The sequence below is a fragment of the Onychostoma macrolepis genome, chromosome 15 (assembly GCF_012432095.1).
Source record: "Onychostoma macrolepis isolate SWU-2019 chromosome 15, ASM1243209v1, whole genome shotgun sequence".
Taxonomy (NCBI): domain Eukaryota; kingdom Metazoa; phylum Chordata; class Actinopteri; order Cypriniformes; family Cyprinidae; genus Onychostoma; species Onychostoma macrolepis.
The window spans coordinates 28,601,416-28,617,306 of NC_081169.1; the positions used below are offsets into that span (position 1 = coordinate 28,601,416).

Consider the following 15,891-nt stretch of genomic DNA (forward strand, 5'->3'; position numbering starts at 1 on the left):
GTGTGTGTGTATGTTTTTTCTTGTAATAAAAAGAAGGTAAATGGCATCAACAGTGATTTCAAGTTGACTTTAACTGTAATAGTGCCACAGTATTCATTCATTTAAATAATAGAAAGTGAAGTATATTCATTTAAAAAAAATAGCTCAGTCTCTCTGTATATTTTTTGTGGGTAATGTATGAGAGAGTTGGACTAGGTGTGTGTGTGTGTGTGTGGATCAGTAATGTACTTTAGTGCACAGAGCTGCTGACCAGGCTAATGCTAATGTCAGTGCCACTGTTTCTGAAAATCTGAACGCTTCTGACACCATTAACCTCTCAGAAGCGGCCAGCGGGTATCTGTGTGCCTCTGCGGGTCAAACCGCCCGGCGTTTGGCAGGAACCATGTCATTTAGTAAGGGTAATTCTGCGTGCTCTCAGACACAGGTTTAACACACAGCGAGCCATGATATGGCAGCGTAAATGTTTCATAAGAAAGGGTGTGAAAGCGTTGTTACAGCAGAACATCAGCAGATCGCATTCACAGCAGCGCTCGTCGCTCTCGTTCTGTTTGTTTTTTGGGACAGACTCTGGTAATTTTGTGCAGTTTAGAGGCGCCGCCTTTCCCCGGACCCCGAACATCAATTTTTCATCACACCGCATTCTCTGGCTATCAATAATAAAATGCTATATTCTTATAAATATTCTAAAAATAAAGTGTGATTTTCTGCCATGCAGCTGCAGGGATGAAAGTTTAATGTTTGTCTTGAAGGAAGCGGAGACTGTGAGCCTGCGGTTTCTTCCTGGATACAGACGACAAATTCCATCTTTAATTTCGTGCCTGGGCTTCACGGCAGCCTTTAGGTCAGCGCAGACAAAAGCACAGGAATTATCCGCTTTAGACCAGAAAACATCTGCCGTGTGCATTACTAGAGATCATGCCTACTGGAGAGATTTCTGACAGCTGTGGTGGGAAAAAACTGACGCTCAAGTGAGAAAGTAAATTAAGAAAGTTATTATTAGGGTGACTAAAAAACAGACAAATAAATAAAGGAATATTATTTAATAATAATGTGGTAAATTCAAGTGTTAAATTCAATTATTAAATTAAAGTATTATTTTAGTTGGAAAATATTTATGGAATCCCATTTTCACCACAGGATAAAAAAATAGCAATAAAATGTACTAAATTTACTACTAATAATTTATCTCACAACTTTTTTCTTGCAATTCTGAATTTATATCTCACAATTCTGAGAAAAGAGTAAGAATTGCAAGATATAAACTTGCAATTCTGAGAAGAAAGTTCAGAATTGTGAGAATCTCGTAATTGCGAGAAAGTCAGAACTGTGAGATTAAAAAGTTGCAATTATCTTTTTCATTATTAATTCTGTGGCAGAAACAAATAAAACAGTTGTGAGATATAAAGTGACTTTTTCTCAGAATTGCAAGTTTATATATTACAATTCTGAGTTTAAATCTCACAATTAAGTTATTATTATTATACATTTGGGAAGATTGTTGGAATGTTGCATTTTATAATAATAATAATAATAATAATAATTATTATTATTATTATTATTGTTGTTTTGTTGTTGTTGTTTGTATTATTATTATTAAAATATTACTAAATAAAAATATTAAACAAAATATGAAATATTACTATTGTAATTCTGATTCTCTGTAAAATAAAATAAAACATCTATTATTTCAGAAAAATATAACAATAACAGCAAATCATTTGGTTTCACAGTACAACTAAAATTACAATTCTATAATACTAATAAACCATCAAGCTTTTATTTTGACTGAAAACCGCAGGGAGTCCTTAAAGCTTCTCTTTTTGACAACAGCAGGTTTATAAGTTTGTGAAGATGGTTAGCACATGTTGCATGTTAAAGTGCATGTTATAAAGCAAAATGTTAATTATTTTACCAAAATAAGAGGGATCATACAAAATGCATGTTATTGTTTATTTAGTACTGACCTGAATAAGATATTTCACATAAAAGATGTTTACATATAGTCCACAAGAGAAAATAATAGTTTAATTTATAAAAATGACCCCGTTCAAAAGTTTACATCCCCTTGATTCTTAATACTGTGTTGTTACCTGAATGATCCACAGCTGATGCTCCCTGATGAATGCTCACTGATGCTCCAGAAGAAAAATCCATGCATTTAGACCCGGGGGTGAAAACTTTTTGAATTTGAAGATCAGGGTAAATTTAACTTATTTTGTCTTCTGGGAAACATAACTGTCTTCTGTTGCCTCTGAAGAGCAGTACTAAATGAACAAATATGATATTTAGGCAAAATAAGAAAAATGTACACATCATCTCCATTCTGTTCAAAAGTTCTCACCCCCCACTCTTAAAGCATGGTTTTTCCTTCTGGAGCATCAGTGAGCGTTTGAATCTTATGTAATTTGTGCATATGAGTCCCTCAGTTGTCCTCAGTGTGAAAAGATGGATCTCAAAATCATACAGTCATTGTTGGAAAGGGTTCAAATACACAAAAATGCTGGAAAACCAAAGAATTTGTGGGACCTGAAGGATTTTTCTGAAGAACAGCAGACAGTTTAACTGTTCAGGACAAACAAGGGACTCATGAACAACTATCACAACACAAACAAACACAGCTGTGGATCATTCAGTTAACAACACAGTATTACGAATCAAGGGGATGTAAACTTTTGAACGGGGTGATTTTTATAAATTCAGCTATTATTTTCTCTTGTGGATTTTATGTAAACATCTTTTATGTGAAATATCTTATTCAGGTCAGAACTAAATAAACAATAACATGCATTTTGTATGATCCCTCTTATTTTGCAGATTCTGAAAGGGGGATATAAGCTTTTGACCTCAGCTGTATTTGGATTAATGGCTCAGCACTACCATTCTGCATCAGATGCTCTCACCTGGGTGTGAAGTCGCAGCCCTGCTGCATGAAGGCGCCCAGGGAGAACCAGAGACTGTTGAAGATGCCGAACTCATTGGGGGGCTGGTCGCTGGGCGGACCGTCGGAGCCTTCCTCGGGCTCCTCGGTGTGCCACTCGTACGGGCTGAAGCGGCTGACCAGGAAGAGCACCACGCTCACGCCGATGTAGGCGAACACGATGCACATCCAGATCTCGTAGGCCAGCGGGTCCAGGAAGGAGAAGACGCCCGGTTTGGACTTCTGAGGCTTTTTGATCATGATGGAGATGCCCAGACTCATGAATGGCTTGGAGAAATCGATCACCTCCTCCCGGACCAGAGTGATGGTTAAAGGGGCCACAGCGATTTCCGCTTTCTGTGGAGGAGCGAAAACATTCAGAGGTTCAGAACGTGACGTTGCTATTCAGATTATTTATTGAAACGAAGCTGCAAAAATGAGTAGATTTTGATGTCAAAATGGGAGAAAAAAACATTATTTCAAAGTCTCATGGTGATTTAAAAAAAAAAATCGTTTTCAGTTGTTTGTTGTATACTTAAAGCCAAATATTTCAGCCGACAATTTATATTTTGTCATTGTTTACTTGCCTTCATGTCATTTCAAACCACAAAATAATGTATTTTTAAGATTGTTGAGGTCCAAACAACATTGGACCCCATTGACTTTCATTGTACTGATAATAAAAAACACTGAGACATTCTTCAAAACATCATCTTTCATCTTCCACAGAATAAAGGAAGTCTTTGTTTGGAACGACATGAGGGTGAGTAAATGAGTTTATTAAAGGCAGCATTTATTTGATCAAAAATGTAAAAAATACAATAAAATTGTGAAATATTTTTACTATTTGAAATAACTGTTTTCTATGTGAATATATAGTAATTTATTCCTGTGATCAAAGCTGAATCATTCAGCATCATTACTCCAGTCTTCAGTGTCACGTGATCCTTCAGAAATCATTCTGATATGCTGATTTGCTGCTCAAGAAACATTTCTGATGTTGAAAACAGTTGTGCTGCCCAATATTTTTGTGGAAACTGTGATACATTTTATTTTTCAGGATTCTTTAATGAATAGAAAGTTCAAAAGAACAACATTTATTTGAAAGAAATTTTTTATAACATTATTATGGTCTTTACTTTCACTTTTGATCAATTTAGTGCATCCTTACTGAATTATTAAAAAATCATACATTTTAAAAAACATTCAAATTTAAGTGGACTTTTCATGGCAAAATACTGTAGAATATGCCCCTTTTATGTAGAGAAACGACAGCAGAAATGACTTGTTTCTGTATCCGTCTGACGCCCTGTATTGCGGTGAAGACCTGGTTAAACCAACACTAAGACCGAGAGAGACGGGTTGTTAGAGTAAAGTGCTTTCAATGGTGCAAGAAAAACATGTTCACCAGTAGCTGTTTAAACAGCCCATTAGGGTTTAGAATAGATGATAAAAATCCTTGAGAAAAAATTGCAATGCACTTCCTTTTTTATATCACATTTACAGCATACCGCAAGTTTATAAAAAGCCCAGGATTTGAGTGGTTGTGAATGGAGATGGTTTTATCAATGAAAGGGCATCTGAGGGACTTGCGACAGTAATATTTACAGCGGTTCAGTGGTTTAATACCAGTGAAAGGTCGCTGTGAAAGTCGGCCATCTTTTGGCCCTCCTGTAGGAATACAAGAAGTTGTTTTGCTGCTAAATTTAATTAGAGGCCTGTGGCAACAGAGAGAGCGATCCTGTGTTCGTGCCAGCGAGAGGTCGGATTCAGAATCCATGAAACACGTCGAGAGACGAGCCGTTCAATGCAGAGTATGATGCTGAGCGGGTTTTCATTCCAAAATGCTGTTCTGTATTTTTTTCCTAATAATCCCTCGAGGAGCCCGCAGCTCGTAATTAACGTTTTCTGCAATTTTGCAAGCTTAAAAGAAGAAAAGATTTGGCTCATGTAATTTCATGTGAGTAATGTCTGAATTCGCATGCACTGTAAAGCATGAACGATTCGGTTGTGTGTGACATCCTCCTCTGAATAAGAGAGAGAGTGTGTGTGTGTGTGTGTGTGTGTGTGCTTTTTCAGCAGCCTTGGTGCTGGAAATTTGTTTGGCATTTATTTTCTCCAGCTGTGTTGCAAAAAATTCTTCAATAAGGAGTTATAAGCCTTGAATCAAACCCAGCAGCTTTAAGATTAATGGCGTGCAAAGCAAAAAAGCAAAAAAGATTTGAAAACAGTCCGAAAAGACAATATTGCACGGCTGTGCACAAAAAAAAAAAAAAATCAATAAATAAAAAAATCAATTAAAACAATTATTCCTAACTATACACTGAAAAAAAAACCCAGTGTATTTTTTTATATTTTGCAACATTTTAATTTATTTTTAATACAATATAAATATAAATGTGAAAACAATTTTATGTAAAAAAATAAAAGTTTATACATAATATAGTCATATATAATGTAATCATTATATCATTTTGAAACATTTTAATTTACATTATTTTATGATAAAATAAAATAATAAATGTTTTATGTACAAAAGTTTATGCATAATATAGTAAGAATATAGTATAGTAATAATATAGTAATTATATATATGATAAATTATAAAATATGAAAATTTTTATATTAACTGTTATGAATAAAATATTAATATTATTATCATTTTCATATTAACTTTATTATTATTATTTTTTATTTGGTTCATCTTAGGTCAGACAAAAAGTTTAAAGCAAATATTGTAATATAATACAAATAATATAGATTATACACATATCTACATATAACACATATTAATTCAGATTAGAAAAAAGAAAACTCATATTAATTTTTATATGTAAATACATAAATATGATTTTGATATTTTACACACACACACACACACACACACACACACACACACACACACACACACACACACTATCATCCAGTCATTAAATCAGTGTAAATTGATTAACTTCTCTGACCGATTCATTAAAAGAACCTGCTCTCCAGAGTCATGTGTTTGAATCATATTACACAGTACGCTTTTTGTGCACAGCCAGAGACGAAAACACAATTATTTCAATTATGTATTCTTTCTCAGTCCTCGGTCTTTGTGTCTGATCATATTCATTTCGAACGGCGAGGAATGTCAAATCTTCTGTTGTAGTGCTGTAAATTATGCTGCTGACTGCAGTTTGCTTAACGTCTCTTATAAGTGAATAAATGAATGAATTTTTCCTCCTAAAATTTACAGTGATGTAATCAAAACACTCTGGGTTTTTCGGGTCATTTTTATGTAATGTTTTAAACAAATCTGGCTGGCTGTCAAGTCTGCTGCACATTTTCCTCGATATCAGCGATCTGTCTCTGCTTTTTGATATTGCTTCAAAATTGTAGGTGTAATGCCTAAATATATCATTTGAAATTTTGCATTTAATACGTAAAGGAGAATTTACATTTAGCCAGTCATTGCCTCAAAATAAACCCTGAAAAATGATTTATTTTGCCATAGTGACACTGTAACAAAATAATAAAATTTGAATGGTGAAAGACTGGAAAAATGCCACAGGTTCAAAACAGATTTTAATTAAATAAGTCAATAGTTGTCTGCAAACATGAGTAATCAGCTTCTCTGTGCTGTTTTGTCAGCGTGTCTGTTTTTTTTATGCTCTGTTGTAAAAAAAAAAGAAAAAAAAAGATAACGCTTTACAAATGGTCTTATTTGTTGGCATCCGTGTTGTTTTAGTATTTTTTATATAATATTATAGTATTTATTAATATTTTTAATTAACTTTCATATTTTCAGTTTTCATTTTATTTTAAATATGTATTTTTTTCTATTTCTATTTAGGTTTTTTTTTTTCCAGTTTTAGTTCATTTATAGTTCAGTTAGTTGCCAAGGCAACCATTCTAATTTTCATTTAAATTTAAGTTTTAAAATTACCTCAGTTTTAAACTGTGTTCTGTTAAATTGTTTTTATTTTACTGTATTTTTATTTTATTTTATTATTTGCATAATTCTGGCAACCACAGTTGCAACTTTTTCTGTAAAAACAACTGGATTTTTTTTTTTTTTTAACCACCATTACAGCCTTTCCAGATCAATGAATATTGCACATAAACTGAAATTATTTGATTATACGTGATTGTGTTTCACTGGAGGAAGCATTATTATGAATCATGGACTTTTGTGTTCTCCAGATGTTAACTGATGGACTGGAGTGGTGTGGATTATTGTGATGTGTTTATCAGCTGTTTGGACTCTCATTCTGACGGCACCCATTCACTGCAGAGCATCCAAGTGATGGAATGCTGAGTTTGTCCACTCCTCTACATCTTAGATGGCATAAACTTTCACTAAATTCATTTTTAGCTGAACTATTCCTTGAAGACCAGTCAAATACACAGATTAACGATCATTATACAGAACATCTGACGGCAGAACGCAGCACTTGACCAGAGAGCGTCTAATAACGTTGTTTAACACCCTCTGCTCCCTCATGAAAACTTTATATGTTATGGTCAAACCTATAAATCTCACTGTGGAGAATGTGAATGGCATCTTTGCGTGTGGAGTGTGTGTTAGAGAGCAGGTTGGTGGATGAGAGTGTTTAATGGGGCAGAAAGAAGCGCATCTGTCCTCTCCCTGAGCTCATTAACACTCGGCGGCAGGAGCGTTTGCCTTTCGCTGTTGGAGTCGCAGCGAGATGTCAGAGAGGCGACGTACGAGTGACTGATTTTATGTACTTGCACGCTGAATAATGGTGTTAATACTTCTGGCTGCGTTTAAAAGAGAAACCGCCTTGAGCTCTGGCAATACAAACGCCGCGTCCATCGCTCGCGACCAAACTCATCTGGTCAAACCGCCGCGCTTCTGCTGCGGGCCGAACATTAACATACTGTAATGAGAGATCGTGCTGTTGGTTTATGGAAACTAATTCCTTTCTCTAATTTTCTTGTTTATTTGTTGTATTTTTACGACGTGTCTTGTCTTATTGGTGGAAAATTAAAGATGTAAATTGACTTAGATGATTAAATTAAATATGTCAATAGTTGTCTGCAAACAATTTGAGCAAACATGAGTAATCGGCTTCTTCTGCTGTTTTGCCAGAATGTTAAATGCTCTGTTGGTGATGCTTTAGGAATCATTTGTTAGCATCCGTTTTCGATTTGAGATATTATTTATTTGAATATATTATAAGTACTATTTATTATTTATATACATGCATTATAAATGTGTGTGTGTGTGTATGTGTATATATATATATATATATATATATATGTGTGTGTGTGTGTGTGTGTGTGTGTGTATGTGTGTGTATATATATATATATATATATATATATATATATATATATATATATATATACACACACACACACTGTATGTATTGTAAATAGACTATATAAATTATATAATAAAGTATATATATATATATATATATATATATATATTATTATTATTATTATTAATTAATAGAATTATTTATATACTATTATAGTATTTATTAATATTTTGAATTAAGTTTTATTTTAATTTGTTGTTTAATTAGTTAATTTGTAGTTTTCATTTTAGTTTTAGTAATTTTGTTACGTTCTTTTGTAATTTTGTATTATTTTTTAACATTTCTATTCTGTGTTATTTTTTTCCATTAAGATCCTATTATAGTTTTATTTATATTTTGAATAGGTTTTATTTGATATTTTGTTTGTTTTAAATGTAACGTTTTAGTATATAAATTATAGTTTTATTTTTATGTTTTATATAAATATTGAATATTTTAATGTTGCTGTTTAACTTTCATACTTTTTATTTCAGTTTTAGTTTTAGTAATTTTAGTACTTCAACATAAATCTATATATTACAGTTAGTTGCTAAGGCAACATTTCACATTTTGTTTAATGTTTTTAAACGTTTTTGATCTAATATTTTAATTTTATTTTCATTTCAGCTGTAAGGTGCCAAAAACTAAATTTAATACTTTTAGTATTAGTTAAAAATAACAACACTGGTTAGCAACAAAAAACTGTATATTTTTTACAGTATTCATTAATCTCTGTTAATGTTAATTAATAAAAATCCAATTGTTCATGTTATTTCAGAGTTTACTAATGTTAACAGATTGATTTTAAAAAATGTATTGGTAAATGTTGCGATTAACTAATATTAATAAATGATATAGAAGTATTGTTCATTGTAAACTAATGTAGGTAATTATTGCTAACAAATTAAACTTTGTTGTAAAGTAAAGTTATAAAGTGTTCCCAAAAATGTAATGTATTATAAAATATAATTTAAATATATTTTTGTTTAAATAAATTGCTTATATATTTACTAGTAAAAACATAAATCAATTATTTAAAAATAAATTAAGCATACACTGTAAAAAGTGCTAAATTGACTTTGAAACCCGTTGCCTCAAAATTATTAACTAAATAACAATTAAAAAAAAGTGAACTTATTTTTTTAATTATTAGTTTCTTAAAAAGTTTAAGGCAACGGGTTTCCTCGATTTTTAAGTTAAGTCAACTTAGCACTTTTACAGTGTATTTACTCTACAATTATATTTACTGAATCAAAAATATTTAGCCTAAATATAAATATAATTTTTTACTTCAAAATACTTTTCTTTTAATTTTGAAAATTACATTTTAATATACTTGTTTTTAAATTGTTTTATTTTTTATTTTGCTGGTAAATATATATATATATATATATATATATATATATATATATATATATATAAAGCTCCCACTAAATTAAACACTTTTTGTTCCATAAATATAAATGTTTGTATATTTACCAGTAAAATGTTCTTCTCTCCAGTTTATTTCTTTTTACATTTCTATAACATATATCATAAATGTGGCTTCTTTAGCTGAAATCATGTTGGAAAACTATTTTTCAGACTCTTCCATCTGATGCACATGCAAAAAAAGTCTGATGTGTGGGGAAAAAAGGTAACATTCATGATAAAACATGACGAGAATTATCTGTAAAATGTAAATACACATGTAAATGACCCTGTGTGACTGATATATATGTATGTATCTCACCCCGTACACCAGCTCCCCAACCATGCCGTTCCAGATCTTCGTCTCTGGATCTCTGGCTCCGTATTTCCCGTCAGGAACGATGGAGATCTTGTACCTGATGCCAATGTGTTTGGCGATCTCGGACGCCAGATCCACGCAGTATCCTTCATACTGGTCATTTCCTTCATACATCTCCCAGTTCTTCTTCAGCATCACGTACGGTCCTTCCTAAACAGACACACACACGCACACACACACACACACAGACAGAGGTGGGCAGGGATGGTCAAGCTGACCTCAAAATTAAACTGTATCATTAATTACACTTTTCAAAATAAAAGTTCTCTGGAAGACCGACTTCTTTTCAAGAATCATTTTTGGCTTTATAGATTCTTTGGAGAGCTTAAAAAGGTTTTTCAGATCAGCGTTTTGGTTTCTAGGTTCTTAAAAGCACCAGTATAGATAGTTTTCTAAACTTATTTTCTTAATATAGTAACTTCATTAATACTGATAATCACGTAGCATGAGTTGACAGGACTATATGCATGAGCTGATTGCATTCATAAATATGTAGTACACCATGTAGGATACTAACATTGCACTCTTTTATGAGCATAAATTAGTTTAATATGTATTTGTGATGCTCATTAGAAATGCTGCCAATAAAAGTTTGACTGACAAGATTAACATTATAAATCAAAACATTTATTTGAATCATTTCCACACGTGTACGACTATATGACAGAATCCAAAACATTTTACATTTAAACCATTAGAGGCAAAGTGCAAATATCAAGTCACTATAATCAACGGGGCAATAACAATCAAATGATTTAATTAGAGCAAATTACATTAAACAAGTTCATATAATAAAAATAAAATCAAGAGATCATTTCCGACAAGAGGAAGCATTCTAAGCATTAAAGCAAGGATCATTTAGACAGAGAAACAACATAATACATTTTGACAGTGTAAATGTCAAAGTACATTCATTTGACAGTCAATTATTTTACAATGTTTATAAAATAGAGGTCTTCAATGGAGAAACTGAATGAAATACCACCACACAGTGTATAGCACTTCATTCTGGAGCCTGATTTTTTTTTCTTTTCTTTTTTTTCTCTCTTTGACACTGATATGGAAACACATTCATCTGGATATGAAGGCACACAAGAGCAGAACGTAAGTGTAATGTTATATGAATATTACAAGTTATTTATGGATCGCATCATGTGTGTTGTGCTGTCGATTTACTATAGAAAATAATTTCTTCTCGTCCCTTATTGTGTATAAATAAATGCAAAAAGTGTTTAGAGTTAAGTGTATTAATTTATATATATTTACTAATTCGTTTAGTTCTTAAAAAAATACAAATATATTTACTGAACAAAAAGTATTTACTGAACAAAAGGTTTGTTTAGAGTAAATATACTTGTAATTTTTTCTCAATAAATTATTTATTTACAAGTACATATATTCAATAATATTTTTAACAGAAATTATTATTTATATATGTACTGTATCATTTATTTAAAAGAAATTACAAATATATTTTCTGAACAAAAAGTGCATTTGATTTATTTTTAAAAGAATAATTTATATATGTACTAGTAAATAATTAATAAGTGTTTTGAGTAAATATAATACATTTTACTGAACAAAAACTTTGTTTGGAGTGAATATACTTGTAATTTTTAAAATAAATAATTTGTTTATATATTTACGAAGTGTATAAATGAACTTTTTTTAAAACAAAAAATTGCAAGTATATTTACGAAACAAAAAGTGCATTTAGAGGAAATTTATTTTTAAGCACATTATTTATATATTTACCATTAAATAAATAATTTTACTGAACAAGAAGTGTTTTGAGTAAATATACTTGTTATTTATCTTCAGATTATTTATTTATTTATTTGCCAGTAAATACATAAATATACAATCAATCGAAGCACAGAATAAAAGAAGGCAGCACTGCAAAGAAATGATGAAAATATGAAACCAAACTACCATTAAGTGCTTGCATGAGACTGGAGCTAATTGCTATTATCTGTAGTTATTGTCATCATGTCATTAATAGATATAGATAATAAAATACAGATCTCCAAAGTGAAAAAAGTGTCTGGTCTGAATCAGGAGAGAAATCTGCACAGATCAAACACCATTTACAAGCCAAAACAGCTCTAGACAACTGTGTGTGGATTTTGATGTGAGAGACAACAGGAGATGGACTTTTTCACTGGAGGAAGCGTTATTATGGATTATGGACTCATATTTTATCCAGAAGCAACAGTCTGAAGTTAAAAACATCTTAATGATGGATTTATGTCTTCACAAGACATTAAATTGATGGACTGGAGTGGTGTGGATTATTGTGATTATCAGCTGTTTGGACTCTCATTCTGACGGCACCCATTCACTGCAGAGCATCCATTGCTGAGACACTGATGCAATGCTACATTTCTCCAAATCTGATGAAGAAACAAACTCATCTACATCTCGGATGGCCTGAGGGTGAGTAAAGTTTCATCAAATGTTCATTTTTGAGTGAACTATTCCTTGAAACTCAGAATTACGCCTGAATAATTTCTCTAAAACAGTGAGTGGGTGGACACAGCGGCCCACTTCTCCTTCAGATGAAGGACATTAAAGTAAGAAAAGAGAAGGAATGAATGGACACAAACATGAACGGATGTGTGTGTGAGCCTTCAGTGTAGATAGATGGGCTGCTGTCTGCAGGCGTGGAGTTAATGAACGTTACATAGGAGGAACACGCCTCACATCTCCTCAGCCCGGAGTTACACTAATTACAGCTATCAGTTACTCAGCAATCGCTCTCTCTCTCTCCGCCTGAAGCTCACATGTCCATACACACACACACACACATCTGGATGTGCTGCTTGTGCATCGCGATACGTTGCTCTGCATCTGTCACACTTACGCTTGATCGATTCCAGAACTCTCATCGGATTAATTAACGTGTCTATTTATAGAAAGCGTCGCCCCGTTTGTTTGTGCTCACATTGTGTAATTAAATAGTTCTTGTTTAAAGTCAACATGAAATGGCCCGTTCTACTGATATAATGTAGCAGATATATTAATGTTTTATTTATGCCTAATTAATGTGGCTGTGATTCATATCAGAATGGAGTCAGAGCTGAATGTGACTCTGCAGTGGATTGTGGGAAATCTGAGACCCCAGAGGCAAACACTGCGGAGGCTGAAGGTCAGGTTCATTTCTGTGTATATTTATGGGGATTCGTGTTTTTCATTTGTATCATTATTTGCTATTATTGCCATAATCATTTTTATATTTACATTAATTGGCATTAAGTATTGTCAAGATGTTGGGAAGGCTGCATTAGTTACAGCAGCAGCTGAACACAAATTCACAAACTTTTTTTGACTTTAATAATGTACTTCCCTCTGAGATTTAAAATTATTTCAATAATTGAACAGCACATTTGCAGGTTCATGGCTCTCTGATGATTTTTAAATTATTTTAAATCTAAACTTTTATGATTTAATTTAGGAAATAATTCCTTTTAGTCCCTTTTTTGTACAATTTGTTTAGAATAAATGTTTTTCATTCAGTAAATATTTACATTTTTACTAGTAAATATATAAACAGTTTAATAAAAAATTAATTACAAGTATATTATACTTAAATATACTTGTATTTGGTTCATTTCTCATGGCATACAGGTAAAGAAATCAGATATTTAATCTATTTTAGTAGGTGTTTTATTTCGATTTTGTTTTTATTTTTAAAATGATCTAATTTTAATTTTTGTGATTTAATTTATTAAATAATTCCTTTTCGTCCCTCATTATGTATAAGTGGACAAAATGTGTTTAGAATAAATATACTTGTAATTTATTTTTAAACAAACTATATTTATAGAACAAAAAGTATTTAGACTAAAATTACTTGTATTATTAAATTATTTATATTATTTAAATTAAATTATTTATATTTGTATTAGTACATCAACACTACAAACAATCAGCACTACAAATAAATGATGAAATTTGAAACTAAACTATTATTTTGAAACTATAACACAGTATACATTACTGTTTATTGATGTAGATCATAAAATAGACCTCCAAAAACGATTTTTGTTGTATGCATATAGATGCTAAATATCTTCTTTTTTTTTTTTTCGCTTCCACAGAGGAAATAAAGTCATATAGTCTGCAGTGATGTGAAGGTGAGTAAATAATTATTGCTTTTTCATTTTAAAATTCACAATTCCTACTGTAAGTTTTAATAACCTGGAATATTGCATTTTAATGAAGGGGTATCAAATTTACTTTAAAATGTAGTTTTACATTAAGTTGTTTCAGATGTTGGAGAAAGTTATTATATTTTGATATATGAATGTATATTAAGAAAATAAACAGGGTAAGTTTTGAATCCATATTGACTTTTTCAGGTGCAAATAAAACACATCAGTGCAACAGCACACACACACACACACACACACACACACACACACTTCAGCAGCCACTGTGTGTGTAACCAAGGATGAAATCCATATCAGAAACGAGAGACCAGGCTTTTATATTCCATATGAAGGCCGTGACTCGCCGTATCTGGGCATAAATAAATCTATTTTGCAAAACTGTCACCGTGACAACCGACACGAGCTGCTTCCTGTATGCTGTGTTTGGTATGGAGATGCTGTAAGGTGTGTCACAAAGAGAAGCCAATTCTGAATCAAACAGGATTCAGGCATTGAACTGGACATTATAATGCCATCTCAATTCAGTTTTGAATGATGCATGATGAATATACAATCATGCCTGCACTTCAAAGTTTCAGGGCAACATCTTTGTTAGAGGATCATTTCATTGTCACATAAATAATGGATATCATCCTCCATAAACACGAAAAACAGCATCTGAGGTAATCACACCTTCAAGAAACACAATCGTCTGATGTTTTTCTGGACATTTAAAGGCAACACAATAATGTGACGTTACAAGACTGTGCCATAAAGCTCCGACTTACAGAGTGAACATTATAAATAGAGATTGTGATTTGATTTTATCTTTCGGTGTTTAATTGAATCATATAAATTTTATCCCACCCATGTGACCATGGTTACATCAGCAGACTATAAAGTTATTACATTTTGCTGAAAGAATTAAATACTTTTTTTTTCCCTTTACATTAACATGAACTGAAGTGTGGCATCTTTCATTAAAAAAGTATAAATTTTTATTTACTTTTGCTTTTAACATGTTACTGATTTTATATATATTTACCTGCTGTAATATAAAATATTTCTCAATAAATAATAAATGACAGGACTATATTTGTTTAACACACACACACACACACACACACTATATATATATATATATATATATATATATATATAAAACTTTCATCAAATCTTGATGACTAATAAAATCATTTGTAATTTTTAATATTTCTGAGTAAAACTGAATATTATGTGGGAAATTAATGGTTGGGCTTGAATTTATATAATCAGAATTGTATCATTGATACACTGTAAAAAGTGATAAGTTGACTTAACTTGAAAAAATTGAGGAAACCCATTGCCTTAAAATTTTTAAGTAAATGATCATTAAAAAAATAAGTTATTTGAATTGTCAAGTTCACTTAACTTTTTTTTTTTAATTATTATGTACTTAATAATTTTAAGGCAACGGGTTTCCTCAATTTTTTTTAAGTTAAGTCAACTTTCACTTTTTACAGTGTATTATTGGTCTGTATAAATGCCCATGTGACCTTGTTTATATTAGCAAAAAAGTTGTGGTTGTGTAGGCAGAGAAAGTTATTACATTTAAAGATCATAAAAACACATTTTTTTAGATTAACATGCACTTAAATATCGTGCGCAATGAGAGCAAGGACATTTGTTTCGATCGTCGGGTCTGTTTCGATTTCATGATGCCTTTAAATGCCAACTATGTATTTCATAA

General features: G+C 31.5%; 1 protein-coding gene across 9 annotated transcripts in view; it reads right to left on the reverse strand.

Moving 5' to 3' along the window:
* The window catches only part of gria4a (glutamate receptor, ionotropic, AMPA 4a), an 88,324-nt gene that overhangs the window by 25,329 nt on the left and 47,104 nt on the right, over positions 1-15,891 (reverse strand). For 8 of the 9 annotated variants that reach the window (XR_009274385.1, XM_058799779.1, XM_058799778.1 and 5 more), the window contains 2 exons: positions 9,955-10,161; positions 2,901-3,274 (listed from right to left, as the gene is read on the reverse strand). Coding sequence is in view for 8 of the 9 variants with exons in the window: in XM_058799779.1 (XP_058655762.1) it covers positions 2,901-3,274; positions 9,955-10,161 (581 nt within the window). In the remaining variant the exon portion in view is untranslated. Of the gene's footprint in view, positions 1-2,900; positions 3,275-9,954; positions 10,162-10,181; positions 11,087-15,891 lie in introns of those variants that run through there. The other variant, XM_058799785.1, reaches the window with a different exon arrangement.